Below are 23,444 nucleotides of genomic sequence, written 5' to 3'. Positions count from 1 at the left end.
AAGAAGAGTTAGAGCTTACTAAATAATTGTATAACAATAAATGTATAATAAATGGTGAGTACTAATAGAATTATTTAATATTTCATTGTAGCTTTATCTTCAAATAATAATATTATTTTTTTAATTATAATTATAGTGTTACCAGTATACCAAGAACCTCTAAATCCATGCATTCCTTCCCCTTGCGGAATGAATGCTATATGTAAAGAGTATAATGGTGCTGGTTCATGTAGTTGTTTACCGGAATATAATGGAAATCCATATGAAGGCTGTAGGCCAGAATGCGTCATAAATTCTGACTGTACTCCTCAAAAAGCTTGTGTGAAAAATAAATGTCAAAATCCATGCGCTGGAACTTGTGGTCAAAACGCGGAATGCTACGTGACTAATCATTTGCCATCATGTACTTGTATACCAGGTTTTACTGGAGATCCATATAAATACTGCATCCCAGCTCCACCACCTCAACGTATGTACTATAATTGGGTGCATTATATTTATATATGGGAATTAAAACATACTAATATAATATATATATATATATGTATAGAAATACAAGCAGATCCAATAAATCCTTGTGTTCCATCACCATGTGGACCAAATAGCCAGTGTAAGGTAATAAATAACCAAGCTGTGTGTTCATGTCTACAATTGTATGTGGGAAATCCTCCAAATTGTAGACCAGAGTGTGTAGTCAACTCAGAATGTGGTAAACCCAAAGCGTGTCGAAATTTAAAATGCGTAGACCCTTGTATAAATGCTTGTGGGTCTAATTCAAAATGTAAAGTAATAAATCACAGCCCAATATGTTCGTGTAAAGAAGGATATACTGGTGATCCATTTTTAAGCTGTTATGCTATACAATGTAAGTTTGACTATTTCCTCTTCATCCTTATTACACGATGTTTATTAATTAAATTATTCAAATGTTATCAGACTTGCCGTCATTACCAATACAAAATGAACCAATAAATCCATGTATTCCATCACCGTGTGGCCTGTACTCGTATTGTAAAGATTCCAACGGATATCCTTCTTGTTCTTGTCAAGAAAATTATATCGGTTCCCCGCCAAACTGTAGACCCGAATGTACAATAAACGAAGAATGTCCAAAAGATAAGGCTTGTATGAAACAAAAATGCCAAGACCCGTGTCCTGGTTCATGCGGTATCAATGCCAATTGTAATGTTTATAACCATAACCCGATATGTTCCTGTATTGAAGGTTACACAGGAGATCCGTTTATCAGTTGCTATATAAAACCAACATCTCGTAAGTAGATTATTTTACTAGATATTGTAAATGATATTATATAAAAACACTATTAATTATTGCATATATTTTGAATCGTAGCTCCTAAGCCACAATATGACGATCCATGTAACCCGTCACCATGTGGATCAAATGCCTTATGTAATAATGGTGTTTGTTCTTGTTTGAGTGAATATCAAGGCGATCCGTATTCTGGCTGTCGTCCAGAATGTATTTTAAACACAAATTGTCCAATTATTAAAGCGTGTATTAATAATAAATGTAAAGATCCATGCCAAGGAACATGTGGAGTAAATGCAATTTGTAACGTTTACAATCATATTCCAATGTGTACGTGTCCCCAAGGCACAAATGGAAATGCATTTATTCAATGCACACCAATCCAAGGTAAAACAAATTATTCAATTAAAAAGAAAAACCTTGTTTTAATAATTTGTTTATTAACTAATATTAAACTGTATATTTTATATATAATTTCAGCAACTGTTGAAGTTATCAACCCATGTGCTCCGTCTCCATGCGGACCAAATAGCCAATGTAAACAAGTGAATGGTGTGGCAGTGTGTTCATGCATATCTGGATACTTGGGTGCACCACCTTTATGTAGACCTGAATGCACAATTAATTCTGACTGTAGTTTAAGCGAAGCTTGTTCAAATCAAAAGTGTCGAAATCCATGTCCTAGTATTTGTGGAATCGGAGCAAAATGTCAAGTCATAAATCATAATCCAATCTGTAGCTGTTCACCGGGCTTGATTGGTGATCCATTTACAAGATGTTATAATAAACGTATGTAAAAATTCATTAAAAAAAGAAAAATACAAATTTATATTAATTTATATTAATTTAAAGAATATTATTAATAATTACGTTTCAATTGTAGCTGCTGATTTACCACAATACGTTGGCAATCCTTGTATTCCATCTCCATGTGGACCCAATTCTCAGTGTAAGGTTCAAGGTGAATCACCGTCATGCTCTTGTTTACCTAACTTTATCGGATCGCCTCCAAATTGCAAACCGGAATGTATCACCAACAGCGAGTGTTCATATAATTTAGCTTGCGCTAATATGAAATGTAAAGATCCATGTCCAGGTTCGTGCGCACCAAATGCTGAATGTCATGTAGTAAGCCATTCACCAATATGCAAATGTCCAATTGGATACATAGGAGATCCGTTCACACAATGCGTTATGCAACAAGGTAAAATGATAATAAAAAATAATGTTGATTATATTAAATTAATCGTTCATTTTTATTCAGCTGATCCAGTACCACAAGAATACTTAAATCCATGTGTACCATCTCCGTGTGGGACAAATGCAATTTGTAAAGAACAAAACGGAGCTGGTTCATGTACATGCTTACCTGAATACTATGGAAATCCATACGAAGGATGTAGACCAGAATGCGTTTTAAATACAGATTGTGCATCAAACAAAGCATGCTCTAATTATAAATGTAAAAACCCATGTCCAGGAACATGTGGTCAAAATGCTGAATGCCAAGTAGTTAATCATCTGCCCATGTGCTCTTGCTATCAAGGATATACTGGTGATCCATTTAGATTCTGTCATCAAATACCTCTTCCACAACGTACGTTAAAATATTTTAATACCGTTAACATTTTTAAATAAATTAATATACTTATACTTATATACCTTTACATAATTTTATTCAATAGAAACTGAAATCGAACCAATTAACCCATGTTCACCTTCTCCATGTGGACCAAATAGTCAATGTCGAGAAATTAACCACCAAGCTGTTTGCTCGTGCCTTCCGACGTATGTAGGAAGCCCACCTGGATGTAGACCAGAATGTGTAACTAATTCGGAGTGTGCTTTAAATATGGCATGCATAAAACAGAAATGTTCAAATCCTTGTCCTGAACCGTGTGGACAAAATTCAAATTGCAAAGTTATCAACCACAGTCCTGTTTGTTCATGTATTAACGGTTATACTGGAGATCCATTTATTCGTTGTTATCAAATACCTCCACCTCCACCACAATTCGATCCAGTTTATGTCAACCCTTGCATTCCATCGCCATGTGGTCCATATTCTCAATGTAGAGAACAGAATGGCTATCCGTCTTGTTCTTGTTTAGCTGAATATATCGGAAGTCCTCCAAATTGCCGTTTTGAATGTACAATTAATGCAGAATGCCCCAGAGATAAAGCATGTATGAAACAAAAATGTCAAGATCCGTGTCCTGGATCGTGTGGAGTAAACGCATTATGCAATGTAGTGAACCATACACCAATTTGCATATGTCCTGATAACTATGAAGGCAATCCTTTCGAAAACTGCAGACCAAAACCTATGGATGGTAAATTTTATTATACCATAGTATTTTGTTAAATTAAACATCAATTAATCAAATTATTTAGTTCCAGAACCAGTATACTCGGATCCATGTAATCCATCACCTTGTGGTCCTAACTCTGATTGCTATAATGGTGTTTGTACATGTAAATCTGAATTTCAAGGTGATCCTTACTCAGGATGCAGACCTGAGTGTGTACTAAATAACGATTGTCCTAGAAACAAAGCATGCATTAAAAATAAATGCAAAGACCCATGTCCTGGCACCTGTGGAACGAATGCCATCTGTGAAGTTTATAATCATATACCAATGTGTAGATGTCCTGATGGAATGTATGGAAACGCGTTCATAAATTGTTTGATACAACAAGGTGAATTTAAAAATAATTATTAAACATATAGTTTCTATAATGTATTGTTATTTAATAGATGTGATCCCGGTTACGAATGTAAATCCATGCTATCCATCTCCATGTGGACCTAACAGTCAATGCAAAGAAATTAATGGACAAGCAGTATGCTCATGTATAATCGGCTATTTAGGAGTACCACCAACATGTAGACCAGAATGTACAATCAATTCTGATTGTAACTTAAATGAAGCATGTTCAAACCAAAAATGTCAAGATCCGTGTCGTGGTGTTTGTGGAATTGGAGCTATCTGCCGTGTATATAACCATAAACCTATTTGTAGTTGTCCTCCAGGACAAATAGGAAATCCGTTTACTAATTGCCGCCCAATACGTAAGCAAAAAATTATTAATTATTTCTTAATATTTATCTATTTTAATAATTATTCATAAACATATCTATATGATTTTTTTTTTGATATTTTTGATTTAAGCGGTTCAAGATCCAATACCAGTAGAAAATCCTTGTGTACCATCCCCATGTGGACCCAATTCACAATGTCAAGTAAAAGGACAGTCACCTTCGTGTTCTTGCCTACCTGACTTTATTGGTTCACCACCAAACTGCAGACCCGAGTGTATTAGTAATGGAGAATGTCCATATCATTTAGCGTGTAAAAATATGAAATGTAAAGATCCATGCCCTGGTACCTGTGGACAAAACGCAGAATGTAATGTCGTAAGTCATTCTCCTCAGTGTTACTGCTACCCAGGATATGTTGGAGATCCTTTCACTCAATGCACAATACAACAAGGTAAATATAAAATATAAAATATAAAATAATATAAAAAAATCATATATTATTAATTATTGTTATGTATTTATTTAATAACAGCTGAACCAATAGAAGAAACTTTGAACCCCTGCATACCATCACCTTGCGGAGCAAATGCTATTTGTAAAGAACAAAATGGTGCTGGATCTTGTAGTTGTTTACAGGAATATTTTGGAAACCCTTATGAGCTCTGTAGACCCGAATGTACAGTAAACACTGATTGCCCATCAAATAAGGCTTGTATGGGAAATAAATGCCTAGATCCATGTCCAGGAACATGTGCCCAATCCGCAATTTGTCACGTTTATAACCATTCACCAACCTGTTCATGTAATTATGGATACACAGGAGATCCATATAAATATTGCAGTCTGATTCCATCTCCATGTAAGTTGTTTCAACATGTTTTAATAAACTATTTTTAAATATATTAATATTCAATAGTATTTTATAGAATTTTTTATTTCTTAAATTTTTTTCTCCGTTTTCGTCTTATTCTTAAACTTTAAACACCACTCTCTCAAGTGTTTTTTTTTCTAAAAGTGTTATACGTTCAGTAATCATTAACTATGATTTGTTTATTATTTTTAGCAATTCAAAATGAACCGTTAAACCCGTGTTCACCTTCTCCGTGTGGACCACACAGTCAATGTCGAGAAGTCAACTTCCAAGCTGTATGTTCATGTTTATTAAACTATATTGGAAGCCCGCCAAATTGTCGTCCTGAATGTCTCATCAGTCAGGATTGTTCACAAAATCTTGCATGTATAAATCAGCATTGTATTAATCCTTGTATTGGACAATGTGGTCAAAATGCACAATGCAAAACAATAAAACATCGTCCAATATGTACATGTAGCCCTGGATATACCGGAGACCCGTTCTCTAGATGTTATCTAGTTCCACCTTTACCTCCACCTCCACAAGATGAACCAATACCAATAAATCCATGTGTACCATCACCGTGTGGGCCTTATTCTGAGTGTAGAAACTATGGAAATTATCCTTCTTGTAGTTGTCAGCCACAATACACTGGAAGCCCGCCAAACTGTAGGCCAGAGTGCACAATCAATGCAGAATGTCCGAGTAATAATGCATGTATGAAAGAGAAATGTCGAGATCCATGTCCTGGTTCATGTGGAATTGGGTCAATATGTAACGTGTTGAACCACGTTCCTATTTGCCAATGCCCTGATGGATTCACTGGTGATCCGTTTGTCAGCTGCTATCCGAAACCCCAAGCTCCTATTGCTGACGTAGAAACTGATCCATGTAATCCATCACCATGTGGTACAAACGCAATATGTAATAATGGACTTTGTACATGTCTCCCTGAATACCAAGGAGATCCATACATTGGGTGTAGACCAGAATGTATTCTCAACGATGAATGCTCAAGAGATAAAGCTTGTATTCGAAATAAATGTGTGAATCCGTGTCCAGGAACTTGTGGCTACAATGCTATTTGTGAAGTATATAATCATATACCAATGTGTCGATGTCCAGAAGGATTAGGAGGTGACGCTTTTACTCAATGTCAGCCAATATTACAAGGTTAGTACATATGCATGTGTGCGTATGCGTATAATTATACATAGAATATTAAATATTATTAATAATATTATTTCAATTTCATAAAATCATTTTTGAATTTTTAGATCCAATTATTAATCAACCGTGTAATCCATCACCTTGTGGACCAAACAGTCAATGTAGGGAAATGAACAATCAAGCGGTATGTTCATGTATCGTGGGATATGTAGGCAGCCCACCATCATGTAGACCAGAATGCACAATTAATGCGGATTGCTATTTGACTGAAGCTTGTTCAAACCAAAAATGTATAAATCCATGTATAGGAACATGTGGCGTTGGAGCTAAATGCCAGGTTATAAATCATAAACCGATATGTAGCTGTCCACCAAGCATGACTGGTGATCCATTTGTACGCTGTCATGCCATATGTAAGTTAATACAAAAACAATATCTCAGAAACATAAAAAATTATGTATAATTTGTATTATTTGAAAATGGTTTTTTGTTATTTTATTTGTTTGCATTAATTTTCAGTGGCACTCCCTGAACCTGCGGGTAACCCATGTATACCCTCTCCCTGTGGACCTAATTCACAATGCCAAGTAAAAGGAGATACACCATCGTGTTCGTGTTTACCCGAATTTATCGGATCGCCACCAAATTGTAAACCAGAATGCATTAGCAATAGTGAATGCTCCTATAACAAAGCATGTATCTATATGAAATGTAAAGATCCATGTCCAGGATCTTGTGGTCAAAATGCTGTATGTCAAGTAGTTAGCCATGTGCCTAGATGTTCATGTTTATCTGGCTATGTTGGAGATCCATTTATACAATGTTATATTCAACAAGGTAAATAATACTATATATTTAATTATTTTATGATTCTTTTACGAAAAATAATCTTTAACATTGCCATTGAAATTATTTAGCTGACCCAGTACCAATCGAGAATTTATCTCCATGTGAGCCTTCTCCGTGTGGCACTAATGCTATTTGTAAAGAACAAAACGGTGCTGGTTCCTGTAGTTGCCTCCCTGGATTTGAAGGAAATCCTTATGATGGATGCAGATATGAATGCACACTTAATACCGACTGTGCATCTAATAAAGCTTGTATTAGAAATAAATGTCAAAATCCTTGTCCTGGATCTTGTGGACCAAATGCCGAGTGTTTAGTGATAAATCATCTTCCTATGTGTACATGTTACAATGGTTACACAGGAGATCCTTTCAAATATTGTAATTTGATTCCTCCTCAAAGTAAGTAAAATATTTTAATTTAATTAATTTAATATACTTTTTTTATTTAATTTACTCGTATATCAATATAATAATTTTTATTTTTATTTAGTTGTGCAGTCTGAGCCTTATACTCCTTGTGTTCCATCACCATGTGGACCAAATAGTCAATGTAAAGAAATAAATGGGCAAGCGGTATGTTCATGTCTTCCTTCATATCACGGAAGTCCTCCTGGTTGTAGACCTGAATGTGTATTGAGTTCTGAATGCAGTGATATTCACGCATGTATTAATCAAAAATGTGTCAATCCATGCCCTGGACCGTGCGGTTTGAATGCTATATGTAAAGTTATAAAACATAACGCAATTTGTTCTTGTCAACTCGGGTATCAAGGGGATCCGTTTTCCCGTTGTTATTTAATACCACCACCACCACCACCGCAACAAGATGAAGTTATTTATACAAACCCATGTATTCCATCTCCATGTGGTTTATATTCAGAATGTAGAGATATTGGTGGAGTACCATCATGTTCATGTTTATCACAATATTTCGGTAGTCCACCAAATTGTAGACCTGAATGTGTGTTAAACAACGATTGTCGAAGCAATTTAGCATGTATTCGAGAGAAATGTCAAGACCCGTGTCCGGGATCTTGTGGTATTGATGCTTACTGCAATGTGATAAATCACACTCCAAATTGTGTATGCCGTGAAGGTTTTATTGGAGATCCATTCACATCATGTTACATAAAACCAATACAAGACAGTAAGTGATTTAAAAAAAATATTTATAAATCTGAAATAACTACATAACAATGTTTTAGTCCCAGAACCTATTGAAAAGGATCCATGTAATCCATCACCATGCGGTTCAAATGCAATATGTAATAATGGCCAATGTTCGTGTATCAATGAATACTATGGCGACCCATACTCGGGCTGCAGACCGGAATGTGTAATTAACAATGACTGTCCCAGAGACAAGGCTTGTGTTCGCAATAAATGTATGAATCCATGTAAAGACACATGTGGTGAAAATGCCATTTGTGATGTTTATAATCATATACCAATGTGCCGCTGTCCTGAAGGAACGGAAGGAAATGCATTTATTAGATGCACTGCGTTACTGCAAGGTATAATAATGTCATTTCATCAATTCCAATACATTATAACTAATAAAACTTTTTTTAAATATTTTAGCACCAATCGATATTCATCCTTGTTATCCATCACCATGTGGGCCCAACAGTCACTGTAAAGAAATTAACAATCAAGCAGTATGCTCTTGTATTATCGGATATTTAGGAGTCCCTCCCTCATGTCGACCTGAATGTACTGTAAACTCAGATTGTAATAGTAATAAAGCATGTTCAAATCAAAAATGCATAGACCCGTGTATTGGAGTATGTGGTGTTAACTCAAAATGTCAAGTTATCAATCATAGCCCCATTTGTAGTTGCATACCTAGTTTTACGGGAAATCCGTTTATTCGATGTTATCCAAAACGTAAGTTTATATAATTAAATATTTTTAAAGATAAAACTATTTAAATGATATTAATTGATCATAGCTGCTGATATCCCACAATCTGTTGGAAATCCATGTATTCCATCACCGTGTGGGCCAAATTCTCAATGTAAAGTGCAAGGTACATCGCCATCATGTTCTTGTTTACCTGAATTTATTGGCTCGCCTCCAAATTGTAAACCTGAATGTGTAAGTAATAGTGAATGTCCAATTCACTTATCCTGCATAAACATGAAATGTAAAAATCCTTGCATTGGAGTCTGTGCCCCAAGTGCTGAATGTAGAGTTATAAGTCATACACCAAGATGTACGTGTCGTATAGGATACATTGGTAACCCATACACCGAATGTACACTACCTCAAGGTAAATTTAACAGCATATTACTTTTATTTTTAACTAGAATATGTATAATATACAAAAACACATAATTTTAGCTGATCCTGTACCACAAGAGTATTTAAATCCTTGTGAGCCATCTCCATGTGGTACAAATGCCATTTGTAAAGAACAAAATGGAGCCGGATCTTGTGCATGTCTACCTGAATACTTTGGAAATCCATACGAGGGTTGCAAGCCTGAATGTGTTGTGAATGCTGAATGTCAATCTAATAAAGCATGTATGAATAATAAATGTAAAGACCCATGTCCTGGAACCTGTGCTCAAAATGCCGAATGTCAAGTTATTAATCATTCACCAACGTGTACATGTTACAATGGGTATACCGGAGACCCATTTCGATACTGTCATATTATACCACCACAACGTAATTAACACTTTTATAAAAATCTATTAGTTTTAATTAAAATAAACTTATGATTTTTTTTTATATATATATATATATATAGAAACCGAAGTATTGCCTAGTTATCCATGTACGCCATCTCCATGCGGACCAAACAGTCAATGCCGAGAAATAAATCAACAAGCCGTATGTTCATGTTTACCTAACTATTTAGGAAGTCCTCCAGGATGTCGCCCAGAATGTGTACTGAACGCAGAATGTTCAACAAATCTCGCTTGTATTAATCAAAAATGTAAAAATCCATGCGAAGATCGTTGTGCACAAAATGCTAACTGCAGAGTATTCAACCATAGTCCAGTGTGTTCATGTACTCCAGGATATACTGGAGATCCATTTTCACATTGTCATGCTATACCTCCACCACCACCGCCACCACAAAATGAACCTGTTTATACCAACCCATGCATACCATCACCATGTGGAGCCTATGCTATATGTAAAGATATTGGAGGTGCTCCATCGTGTTCATGCTTGGCTCAATATATTGGATCACCACCAAATTGTAGACCTGAATGTATTATGCATTCGGAATGCCCTAGTAATGAAGCTTGTATTAGAGAAAAATGCCAAGATCCATGTCCAGGATCATGTGGTTGGGGTGCTCAGTGTAATGTAATTAACCATACACCTATGTGTACTTGTCCCGATGGTTATGAAGGAAATCCGTTTACGAAATGTGATATAAAGCCAGGTATTTGTTAATATTTAAATATTTTATCTCAATATTATTTAAATATTTTTACTTTTTCTAGTTATTCAAGTTCCAGTCTACTCAGATCCATGTAATCCGTCACCTTGTGGTCCAAATGCTCAGTGCAATAATGGTGTATGCACATGCTTAAGTGACTATCAGGGAGATCCGTACACTGGATGTAGACCTGAATGTGTACTAAATGATGATTGTCCAAGAAACAAAGCATGTATTAAAAATAAATGTATGGATCCTTGTCCTGGAACTTGTGGACAAAATGCCATTTGTGATGTTTATAATCATATACCCATGTGTCGTTGTCCAGAAGGAATGCAAGGCAATGCTTTTGTTTTTTGTAGTCCACAACAAAATGGTATATATTTACTATTAACTTACCTTTTACACTAAATAATAAATCTATATTTATTTTTATTTAGAACCTGAGATATATGAGCCATGTAAACCATCTCCTTGTGGACCATTCAGTCAATGTAGAGAAGTAAATAAACAAGCGATTTGTTCGTGTGTCATGGGTTATACTGGAGTACCACCATTATGCCGTCCTGAATGTATAACGAGTTCAGACTGTAGACAAAATCAAGCGTGTTCCAATCAAAAATGTATTGACCCGTGTCCAGGAACTTGTGGTATAAATGCTAAATGCCAAGTTATAAGCCACAATCCAATATGTAGCTGCCCTCCGGGATATACTGGAAATGCATTTATGAATTGCTACCAAATTCGTAAGTTTAAAATACACAATATAAATTATACCAGACGATTTTTTTTATGGTTACTTTTCATTAAAACTATTTAATTGATTTAAATATATTCTGATTTATTAGCTTTCAATAAAAAATTAAAACATATTTATTTTTAATCTAGCTGCTGACATATCATTAATAGTGGGTAATCCGTGCGTGCCAACACCATGTGGACCTAATTCACAGTGTCAAGTAAAAGGAGACAATCCTTCTTGTTCATGTTTGCCTGAATTCATTGGGTCTCCTCCAAATTGCAAACCAGAATGTATCACTAATAGCGAATGTTCCTACAACAAAGCATGTATAAATATGAAATGTAAAGATCCTTGTCCAGGATCATGTGCAGTCAATGCTATATGTCAAGTTATAAGTCATGCTCCAACTTGTCATTGCCAACAAGGTTATGTTGGAAATCCATTTACATTCTGTTCAATTCAACAAGGTATAATAACATTTATTGATGTCTACAACTATTTTAGTGTATCATGATGATTTGATATACTAAATATAACTTAAATTACAGCAGATCCTATACCTCAAGAATATATTAATCCATGCGTACCATCGCCATGCGGTGTGAATGCAGTATGCAAGGAACAAAATGGCGCTGGATCGTGCACTTGTTTGCCAGAATATATTGGAAATCCGTATGAAAGTTGTCGACCAGAATGCACAATTAATTCTGACTGCGTTTCCAATAAAGCATGTATGATGAATAAGTGTAGAGATCCATGTCCAGGTACCTGCGGTCAAAATGCAGAATGTCATGTCGTAAACCATTTACCAGTCTGTACTTGTTTGTATGGTTATATCGGTGATCCGTTCAAATATTGTTCAGTTATTGTGCCACCACAAGGTATGTATTTTATTTTATGCTAGTTATATAATAAATAAAATAAGTCTGTTTATAACAGATACCAACTGGTTAAAAACTCTCTAATAACAATTAATAACAATTATATACAAAACAATTAAAATACATATTATATAAAATATTAAAAATAAAAACATAAACATAGGAAAAAATAAAATAATATTAAGAATATCAATTATACCATTTATAAATTTATAGGAGAATGCATTAAAAAACCATTTATGAGGCTTTCTATTTTCTGAGACATTTTTTTTAAAAATTAGATGTGTTTTTTTTTATTATATTTTCTTAATTTATTTCTTTTCATTTTCTCATATAGATACTCCGATAGAACCGATTAATCCATGTTATCCATCACCCTGCGGACCAAATAGTCAATGTAAATCCATTAACAACCAAGCAATATGTTCATGTTTACCAACATTCATTGGAAGTCCCCCTGGATGTAGACCGGAATGTGTTATGAGTTCGGAATGTAAAAATGATGAAGCATGTACAAACCAAAAGTGTTCTGACCCATGCGTAGCTATTTGTGGAAAAAATGCTGATTGTAAAGTCATAAATCATAGTCCAATTTGTACTTGTCGACCAAAATTCACTGGAGATCCATTTACTCGTTGTTTCCCAATACCTAGTAATTACTACTATTTATTCATTGTAATATCTTTATACTTACGTTCTTTATTTTTTTAGCATTGCCACCTCAATATATACCTACTGAATATATTAATCCATGCATACCATCACCTTGTGGTCCGTATTCACAATGTCATGATAACCAAGGAGTTGGAGTTCCGTCATGTAGTTGTCTTCCTCAATACACCGGAAGCCCGCCAAATTGTAGACCAGAATGTGTTATTAATTCAGAATGCCCATCCAACAAAGCATGTATAAATGAACATTGTAAAGATCCATGTCCAGGATCTTGTGGTTACAATGCTGAATGTAATGTCCAGAATCATACTCCAATGTGTGTTTGTCCATACGGCATGATTGGAGATCCTTTTACTAGTTGTTATACTAAACCACAGGAATGTACGTAACCTTATTTTGATTAATCTATGCTCTTCAAGCCATTGTAATACAATTATTGTTAAAATCTTTTAGATATTCCAGTCGAAAATAGTGATCCATGTAATCCGTCACCTTGTGGACCTAACGCGGAGTGTAATAATGGTCAATGTACTTGTTTATTAGAATATCAAGGAGATCCTTATATGGGATGTAGACCTGAGTGTGTTATAAATAATGACTGTCCACAAACCAAAGCTTGTATAAATAGGAAATGTCGAGATCCCTGTCCAGGAATATGTGGTATAAACGCATTGTGTGATGTTTATAATCATATTCCCATGTGCAGATGTCCTGAAAAAATGTCTGGAAATGCTTTCCTAGAATGCAAACCAGTTGAAAGTAATATATTATCAAATATAATTAAAATAAATATAGTAATTAATTACGTATTTGTTTGTGTAGTTCAAGCTCAAGTTTATCCATGCAATCCTTCACCTTGTGGACCAAATAGTCAATGTAGAGAAGTTAATAACCATGCTGTTTGTTCATGTATATCGAACTACATTGGATCACCTCCTCTATGTAGACCAGAATGTACTACAAATTCTGATTGTAATCAAAATGAAGCATGTAGTAATCAAAAATGTAAAGATCCATGTCCCGGAACATGTGGAATAGGAGCTAAATGCCAAGTTATTAACCATAGTCCTATATGTAATTGTCCATCAGGATATACAGGAAATGCTTTTGTCCACTGCCACCCAATACGTAAGAATAATAATTAGCTAAAAGCAATATTGTAATTTTAATTATTATAAATAATTATACACCTTTAGAAGCGGCACCTGTTGAAGAAGTTAATGAAAATCCTTGCGTACCATCACCGTGTGGATTAAATGCTCAATGTCAAGACATTGGAGGTCAACCATCATGCTCTTGTTTACCTCAATTTGTTGGGTCTCCTCCAAATTGTAAGCCAGAATGTATAATCAATAGTGAATGCCCATATCACTTAGCGTGTATAAACATGAAATGCCGAGATCCATGTCCAGGATCGTGTGGCCACAATACAGAATGCAAAGTTATTAGTCACACCCCGAAATGCTATTGTTTACCTGGTTATATTGGAAATCCAATAATACAATGCAATTTACAAGCTGAACCAGTTCTTCAAGAATATATTAATCCGTGCCAACCATCACCTTGTGGTTCAAATGCAGTATGCAAAGAACAAAACGGTGCTGGTTCATGTATGTGTTTACCAGAATACTTTGGCGATCCATATAGAGGATGCATGCCTGAATGTGTGGTTAATTCAGACTGCCCACAAAATGAAGCTTGCAGGAGAAATAAATGTGAAAATCCTTGCCCAGGATTATGTGGCCAAAACGCAGAATGTCAAACAATTAATCATGTACCTATGTGTACATGTTCCAATGGATATACTGGAGATCCATTCAGATATTGTTCAATTATTCCACCACAACGTAATTTAATTATACTTAAATAATTATCTTCTCAATAAATGAGAATAGCTTTTATTAAAATATTATAAAATATTAGTTAATAAGGTGACATTTCCTAATTGTAATAATACTTATAATACCAGCTGAATATTGATGATTAATTTAATATTTCCTTCATATAATGAAAAAAAAATTTTAATTTTAGAAACTCCAGTTGAACCAACTAATCCATGTAGTCCATCGCCTTGTGGACCAAATAGCCAATGCAGAGAACTCAACGGTCAAGCAATATGTTCATGTCTTCCAGAATATATTGGAAGTCCTCCAAGTTGTCGGCCAGAATGTTTAATAAGTACTGAATGTAATCGTGATAAGGCTTGTATAGGACAAAAATGTAAAGACCCATGCCCCGGAATGTGTGGTCTAAATGCCAATTGTCAAACTATTAACCATAGTCCTATTTGCACATGTACTTCAGGATACACTGGAAATCCATTTTCTCAATGCTATCAACTACCAAGTAAATAAACAATTTTCTTCACTATCTTTATCATTATTATTATATTTAATTTGTTCTCTTAAAATACTTTATCAAAATATAAACTTTATATTTAATTATTTTTCAGAACCTGTTATACAACAAAGTCCACCAGAACCATCGAACCCATGTATTCCAAATCCTTGTGGACCATATTCAATATGTCATGACCAAGGAGGATATCCATCGTGTTCCTGCTTATCCCAATACATAGGATCCCCGCCAAATTGTAGACCTGAGTGTGTTATTAGCGCTGAATGTCCAAGCAATAAAGCTTGTATGAATGAAAAATGTAAAGATCCATGCCCTGGTTCTTGTGGAGTTGGAGCACTCTGTACCGTTAATAGCCATACGCCTAACTGTTACTGCCCAAGTGGATATATAGGAGATCCATTCAATTTATGTATGCTAAAACCACCACAAAACGGTTAGTATCTTATTACGCATTTACTCAAAAACAATTTTAATTATTTAATTTTATTTAATAATAATTGTATAATTACAGATCCAGAAATACCAAATATTGATCCATGCTATCCAGTCGCCATGTGGTCCAAACGCAAATTGCAACGACGGCGTTTGTACTTGCTTAGTAGAATATCAAGGAGATCCTTATGTCGGATGTAGACCTGAATGTATAATAAACGATGAATGTCCTAGAAATAAAGCTTGCATTAAATATAAATGCAAGGATCCGTGTCCAGGAACTTGTGGTCAAAATGCTATTTGTGACGTTTATAACCATATTCCAATGTGTAGATGCCCTGAAGGAATGTCTGGAAATGCATTTATAGAATGCAGACCACAGCAAAGTAATACATCATATTATTATATATATTATATTTTAAGAAGATATAGTAATTTTAAATTTATTCAATTACTTATAGTTTCTGTGGTACATGACTATTGTAATCCTTCGCCATGTGGTCCAAACAGTGTATGTCAAGAAATAAATCAACAAAGTGTATGTTCTTGTATAGTTGGATACATTGGATCTCCACCAACATGCCATCCAGAATGCGTAGTTAATTCCGATTGTATATTGAGTAAAGCTTGTAGCAATCAAAAATGTCGAGATCCTTGCCCTGGAACATGTGGAATTAGTGCTAAATGTCATGTAGTTAATCATAATCCAATATGCAGCTGTCCGCCTGGTTTTACAGGCAATCCATTTGTGCAATGCAGTCAAATACGTAAGTTATAATATATTTTACAAATGTCATTCGTAAAACATCAATTGACGTTGAATGATTATAAATTGATTTTTTTACTATAGCAATTATTGAAGATGAACCTATTCGAAACCCATGTGTTCCTTCACCCTGCGGCCCATTTTCGCAATGCCAGGTTCAAGGAACTTCTCCATCGTGTTCATGCTTGCCTGAGTATATTGGATCACCGCCAAATTGTCGACCTGAATGTGTTAGTAACAGTGAATGTTCATATAATTTGGCTTGTATAAATATGAAATGCAAAGATCCATGCCCTGGATTATGTGGAGAAAACGCCTTATGTCGTGTTATCAGTCACTCTCCAATGTGTTATTGTGTACATGGTTATACTGGGAATCCAATGGTTCAATGTATGGTCCAACAAGGTATTTATCTTAAAATATATCATTTCATTAGAAAATAGATTTGATTGATAATTGCATTTTAGACGCACTTGTAATAAAAGATGATCCACACCCTTGTATTCCGTCTCCTTGTGGAGCAAATGCCCAATGTAGAGAACAAAATAATGCTGGCTCTTGTAGCTGTTTGCCTGGGTATTTTGGAAATCCATACGAAGGTTGTAGACCAGAGTGCATTGTTAATACAGATTGCTCACCGATGAAAGCTTGTATTCAGTATAAATGTCAAAATCCTTGTCCCGGAACTTGTGGTTTAAATGCAGATTGTCAAGTGGTTTACCATGTTGCATCGTGCGTTTGTAATCCAGGTTACACGGGTAACCCATACCAAGCCTGTAATTTCATAAGACCACAAAGTAAGTCCAGTATTATATTTTTATATATTATTTAAATACAGTAGTTTCATGTTTTAGATAAAAATTCCTTCATAACTATTTAATCATTTTCATGATTTCTCATAACCATAAGTTGTTCTTATAAAATTTAAAACATATTCAAATACATAAATTTAATTTTTTTTAAATTGGATTTTATTTAACCGTTTAATTAATATATATATATTTGATTTTAGTTACTCAAATGGAACCAATATACCCATGTACTCCATTACCATGTGGTCCAAATAGTCAATGCAAAGAATTAAATAATCAAGCTGTATGTTCTTGTTTACCATCATTTATCGGAAATCCGCCTATGTGCCGTCCTGAATGTACGACTAGTGCAGAATGTCCAACAAATTTAGCATGTGTAAACAAGAAATGTGTAGATCCTTGCCCGGGAGTATGTGGACAAAGTGCAAATTGCAGAGTTATAAATCACAGTCCATTGTGTATATGCAATTCAGGATTCACAGGAGATCCATTTTCTATTTGTTATCCTATACAAAGTACGTATATATTATTAATTTAATATTATAATAAAAGTTTCTAAAATAATAATTATTGATTTAGATTCTCCAGAACCTCAACCACAGCCACCGATAAACCCATGTATACCATCACCTTGTGGTCCTTATTCCCAATGTCAAAATTACGGAGGTTCTCCTTCGTGTACTTGCCTTCCGTCATACATAGGATCTCCACCAAATTGTAAACCAGAATGCACAATCAATGCTGATTGTGCAAGTAATTTGGCATGTATTAGAGAGAAATGTAGAGATCCATGTCCAGGTTCTTGTGGTTCTAATGCGCATTGTCAAGTGTTAAACCACATTCCTATGTGTATTTGTCCAGAAGGGTATACTGGAGATCCGTTTTTGAGCTGTTACATCAAACCAGCACGTGAGTATGAAAGAAATTATAAATCTAGTATTTTATATTTCTATTAAACACATAACTTAATGTATATATTTTTCATGTATAATATTAAATATCAAATTTAATATCATTAATTTTAGCACCAATTCAACAAGCATCAGATCCTTGTAATCCTTCTCCGTGTGGATCAAATGCATTATGCAATAATGGAATTTGTACGTGTATTCCCGAATATCAAGGTGATCCCTATAGCATATGCAGACCAGAGTGTGTCCTTAACAATGAATGCCCTCAAAATAAAGCATGTATACGAAATAAATGTATGGATCCTTGTCCAGGAACATGTGGTCAAAATGCTTTGTGTGATGTTTATAATCACATACCAATGTGTAGATGTCCTCAAGGAATGAACGGAAATGCATTTATTGAATGTTTAACATATCAAGGTATTAAAAAATTTATTATAAATTTATTATTAAATACTAATATTTTTTAATTATTTATAAAGCTCCAATTGAAACAAACCCATGTCAACCGTCACCGTGTGGTCCCAACAGTCAATGTAGAGAAGTTAATGGTTATTCAATGTGTTCTTGTCTCACTGGATATTTTGGAACACCTCCAACGTGTCATCCTGAATGTTCCATTGATTCTGACTGTAGTCAAAATAGGGCATGTTCAAACCAGAAATGCCGCGACCCGTGTCCAGGAGCTTGTGGAGAGAATGCGCAATGCCACACTATAAGTCATAGACCACATTGTACATGTCCTCCAGGTTTCACTGGAAATGCATTTTCTAGATGTTACGTACAACAATGTAAGATAAATATTTAAGTTTAAGTAAAGATTTTTTTTACATTCATATTTAACTGTTAATTTAGTACCGCCAGAACCAATACGCAATCCATGTGTACCTTCACCTTGTGGCCCTAATTCTCAATGCCAAGTTATTGGAAATTCTCCATCATGTTCATGTGCACCTGACTATATTGGTTCGCCACCAAACTGTCGACCAGAATGTATCAGTAATAATGAATGTTCTTATAATCTTGCCTGCATTAATATGAAATGCAAAGACCCATGCCCCGGTTCGTGTGCTTCAAATGCTATATGCAAAGTAATTAGTCATACTCCAAGATGTAGCTGTCCGTCAGGTTATAATGGCGATCCATTCACGCAATGCATATTACAACAAGGTAAATATATACATAATTATAAATTAAATATAACACAGAAAACTGTATAGTAAATATATGAATTTCATTATTTTTTTTTTTTTTTTTAGCGGAACCAATTCAAGAAATAATAAATCCTTGTAGACCATCTCCATGTGGTCCCAATGCATTATGTAAAGAACAAAATAATGCTGGTTCGTGTGTTTGTCTACCAGAATATTATGGAAATCCTTACGAAGGATGTCGACCTGAATGTATGGTTAATACAGACTGTAATGCTAACAAAGCATGCATGGCAAACAAATGTAAAGATCCTTGCCCAGGAACTTGTGGCAGTAATGCTAAGTGTCAAACAATTAACCACATACCAATGTGTACGTGTTTACCTGGTTATGTTGGAGATCCATTTAAATACTGTCAAATTATCCAACCACAACGTAAGTATAAGTAGTATAGCATTATAAGTTATAACAAAGAACAATATTTGATTTAATTAAAAATTTAAACAATTTTTTTTATAGAAGTTGAAATAACACCGAGTTATCCGTGTATTCCATCTCCATGTGGTCCAAATAGTTTGTGCAAAGAGAATAACGGACAAGCAATTTGCTCGTGCTTACCATCCTATATAGGAACTCCGCCAGGATGTAGACCCGAATGTGTCACCAACGCCGAATGTATGCAAAACAAAGCATGTATTAATCAAAAATGTATAGATCCTTGTCCAGGAACATGTGGACAAAATGCGTATTGTCAAACAATAAACCATCATCCAATATGTAAATGTAGCCCTGGTTACACGGGTAATCCATCTACATACTGCTCCTTAATACAACGTAAGTCTGCCTAATAATAATACAAATTTATTTCTGGAAATAAGCTTTCAACTAAACGATATTTACAATGACCATCATAGTTTTTAGCATATAACAATAAAAAAATAATAGATACATCTTTTTCTAACCTAACCTTGAATAAGGATTTTTTCTAAATTTCTTTTATACAAAGAATTTCTTTAAACATATTATGAAAAATATATTTTATACAATAAATAAATATTTTCAAATAACTTTTCAGATGTACCTCAAGACACACCTGTTGTTGTCAACCCTTGCTCGCCTTCACCTTGTGGTCCTTACTCTGAATGTATGGCACACGGAAACTCTCCATCTTGTTCATGCTCACCGACGTATGTTGGTAGCCCACCAAACTGTAGACCTGAATGCGTTGTTCATGCCGAATGTGCAAGTAATATGGCTTGCATGAGAGAAAAATGCAGGGATCCATGTCCAGGATCTTGTGGTTTAGGATCACAGTGCAATGTAATTAATCATGTACCAATTTGTACATGCCCAACTGGTTATACAGGGGATCCATTTGTCAGCTGTTATATAAAACCAAGCCCACGTAAGTCTAAAATAATATTCTAGTCAATTTAATCATCAAAATTATAAATTTTTTTATGTATTTAGCGCCGAAGCCACAATACATAGACCCGTGTAATCCATCTCCATGTGGACCAAGTGCTACATGCAATAATGGAATTTGCTCATGTATACTCGGATATCAAGGGGATCCCTACCGTGGTTGTCGACCAGAATGTGTTTTGAATGAAGATTGTGCTAAAGATAAAGCATGTGTGAAAAATAAATGTGTTAATCCGTGTATAGGCACTTGTGGAAATAATGCTATTTGTGAAGTTTTTAACCACATACCAATGTGCCATTGTCCATCTGGAATGACAGGAAATGCTTTTATCACATGTCACCAAATAGTATTACAAGAACCAGTGGTACGAAATCCTTGTTCACCTTCGCCTTGTGGTCCAAATAGTCAATGTCGAGATGTGAACAATCAACCGATTTGTACATGCTTACCTACTTTCTTTGGTTACCCTCCCAATTGTCGACCAGAGTGTACAGTTAATTCGGATTGTTCTATGAGCACCGCTTGTTTAAATCAACGGTGTAGAGACCCGTGTCCGGGAACTTGCGGCATGAGTGCAGAATGTCAAGTCATAAATCATAATGCAATATGTAGTTGTCCACTACATTTTACAGGAGATCCATTTTCGAAATGCTACTATCCAGGTAAATATATCATTATCAACTTTAAGCATTTAGTACACTTTTAACATAAAATATACAATTATTATACACATTATTTTATTACAGTTGTATCGAGACCACAACAAGATCCAATAAACCCTTGCGTACCAAGTCCGTGTGGACCTTACTCGGAATGCCGTGTTACTTCAAACACTTACACGTGCACATGTTTACCAAACTACCAAGGTTCACCTCCACAGTGTCGTCCAGAATGTATTTCAAATAGCGATTGTAGATATAATTTAGCATGTATCAATATGAAGTGCAAGGACCCGTGTATTGGTTCGTGTGGTTTAAATACTGAATGCCATGTTTATAACCATATACCTCAATGTACTTGTCTTCAAGGATTTGTTGGAAATCCTTTCATATCATGTCATATTCATCAAAAACCGCGTAAGAACGATTTGTGTTTCTATCACACTGTCAATAATAATTTGTTTTTAATAACTAATTTGATCTACAACAGCAAACTCCGAAACTACGTCCATAATACTTTATTTTACGTTAAGATAATTTATTATAAGTTAGCTTTTAAGAATAGATATATTAGTCATAAGTATATATTTAAATCTCCATATCTCGGCTAATAAAATTCAGCGTCGTCTCTAGTTTAGTTTTAGTTGAATATTTTGAATAATGGTTTGTAAGATTTTCAAGAAATGCATGCTTATAGATTGTTTTGCATGGTTTTATAAAATTATTGCACGATTATTATGTATTTGCATGGTAGTTATTTGTTTTATACCCAAGTATGAACGAATACCAATATCATACATAATACACTTAATTTTGTTTTACTCATAAAATACATTATCTAAATTATAGCTGTTCAACCAACACCAACATCACCGTCAGATCCTTGTTACCCCTCACCGTGTGGATCTAATGCTAGATGTCGAGTTGAGAACCAGAATGCCATTTGTGAATGTTTACCAGAATATCAAGGAAATCCGTACGAGTCTTGTAGACCAGAATGTCTTGTTAGTTCTGATTGTACCATGAACAAAGCTTGCATTAGAAATAAATGTCAAGATCCGTGTCCTGGCACATGTGGCATATCTGCTATATGTTTTGTATCAAATCATATACCAATATGTTCATGTCCAGAAAGTTTAACTGGTGATCCATTCCAAATGTGTCATCCAATACCAGTTAGAGGTAATAATTTCTTAAATTCCTAATTCCTATTTATTTTAACTTATCAAATGTCCATATTATATAGTATATATTATTATGATTTAATTTTTTGATTATTTAATTTTAATTTTTTATAATTATGTAGATCCGGTTCCATCTGATCCGTGCATCCCATCACCTTGTGGACCAAATACTCGTTGCCGCGTAATGAACGGTGCGGCTATTTGCGAATGTTTACAAGGATATGAAGGATCTCCGTCAACTAGTGGATGCCGACCTGAATGTGTGATTAGTCCTGATTGTCCTCGTAACAGAGCTTGCGTGAACAATAAATGTGTTGACCCGTGTATTGGAGTATGTGGGTATGAAGCAATTTGTCAAACTATTAACCACAGCCCAGTCTGTTCCTGTCCACCACCCACTATTGGAGATCCATTCGTTGAATGTAAACAACAACCAGGTAAATATCCTATAATTTTTCAGACTATCGTATTATTAATATAATTTATATACATGTAAATATTTTAACTCATTTATTACCTAACAGCTTTGCCAAGTGATCCATGTAACCCATCCCCATGCGGTAGCAATGGTCAATGTAGAGTAATTGGAAAAGTTGCATCTTGTATTTATCCGGAGTGTATTATTAACCAAGACTGTCCAAGAGATAAGGCATGTTTCACACAGAAATGTCAAGACCCATGTCGAGATGTTTGTGGATTAAACGCTATTTGTCAAGTAGTAAATCACAATGCTTTATGTTCATGTCCTCCGGGATACTATGGAGAACCAAAACAACAATGTATAATACAACGATCACCAGGTAAAAAATACATAATGTATAAAAGCTATATTTTTATTTTATTATTTTATTTCAAAAAAGATTT

General features: G+C 34.7%; 1 protein-coding gene across 1 annotated transcript in view; it reads left to right on the top strand.

Annotated features, from left to right (window-relative positions):
- LOC113555310 overlaps window positions 1-23,444 on the top strand; it is a 125,426-nt gene that overhangs the window by 89,134 nt on the left and 12,848 nt on the right. Inside the window, 51 exon segments of the mRNA XM_026959736.1 lie at window positions 137-469; window positions 551-865; window positions 937-1,272; window positions 1,354-1,659; window positions 1,753-2,061; window positions 2,156-2,476; window positions 2,537-2,869; window positions 2,958-3,605; window positions 3,667-3,972; window positions 4,031-4,345; window positions 4,446-4,766; window positions 4,848-5,174; window positions 5,379-6,341; window positions 6,446-6,751; window positions 6,858-7,175; window positions 7,256-7,585; window positions 7,677-8,333; window positions 8,392-8,700; window positions 8,768-9,073; window positions 9,138-9,458; window positions 9,530-9,859; window positions 9,942-10,589; window positions 10,651-10,962; window positions 11,027-11,332; window positions 11,475-11,795; window positions 11,880-12,209; window positions 12,547-12,861; window positions 12,921-13,262; window positions 13,335-13,640; window positions 13,704-14,009; window positions 14,081-14,728; window positions 14,913-15,227; window positions 15,334-15,672; window positions 15,751-15,791; window positions 15,793-16,057; window positions 16,133-16,438; window positions 16,522-16,842; window positions 16,905-17,234; window positions 17,450-17,764; window positions 17,829-18,158; window positions 18,275-18,580; window positions 18,643-18,951; window positions 19,016-19,330; window positions 19,420-19,746; window positions 19,831-20,145; window positions 20,387-20,716; window positions 20,782-21,399; window positions 21,484-21,813; window positions 22,246-22,578; window positions 22,703-23,017; window positions 23,105-23,380. Of these exon segments, the coding sequence (XP_026815537.1) occupies window positions 137-469; window positions 551-865; window positions 937-1,272; window positions 1,354-1,659; window positions 1,753-2,061; window positions 2,156-2,476; window positions 2,537-2,869; window positions 2,958-3,605; window positions 3,667-3,972; window positions 4,031-4,345; window positions 4,446-4,766; window positions 4,848-5,174; window positions 5,379-6,341; window positions 6,446-6,751; window positions 6,858-7,175; window positions 7,256-7,585; window positions 7,677-8,333; window positions 8,392-8,700; window positions 8,768-9,073; window positions 9,138-9,458; window positions 9,530-9,859; window positions 9,942-10,589; window positions 10,651-10,962; window positions 11,027-11,332; window positions 11,475-11,795; window positions 11,880-12,209; window positions 12,547-12,861; window positions 12,921-13,262; window positions 13,335-13,640; window positions 13,704-14,009; window positions 14,081-14,728; window positions 14,913-15,227; window positions 15,334-15,672; window positions 15,751-15,791; window positions 15,793-16,057; window positions 16,133-16,438; window positions 16,522-16,842; window positions 16,905-17,234; window positions 17,450-17,764; window positions 17,829-18,158; window positions 18,275-18,580; window positions 18,643-18,951; window positions 19,016-19,330; window positions 19,420-19,746; window positions 19,831-20,145; window positions 20,387-20,716; window positions 20,782-21,399; window positions 21,484-21,813; window positions 22,246-22,578; window positions 22,703-23,017; window positions 23,105-23,380 (18,180 nt within the window).

The sequence above is a fragment of the Rhopalosiphum maidis genome, chromosome 2, assembly GCF_003676215.2.
Source record: "Rhopalosiphum maidis isolate BTI-1 chromosome 2, ASM367621v3, whole genome shotgun sequence".
NCBI classification, from domain to species: domain Eukaryota; kingdom Metazoa; phylum Arthropoda; class Insecta; order Hemiptera; family Aphididae; genus Rhopalosiphum; species Rhopalosiphum maidis.
Note: the sequence above shows the minus strand (reverse complement) of the source record. Positions and strands in the feature narration are given on the sequence as shown.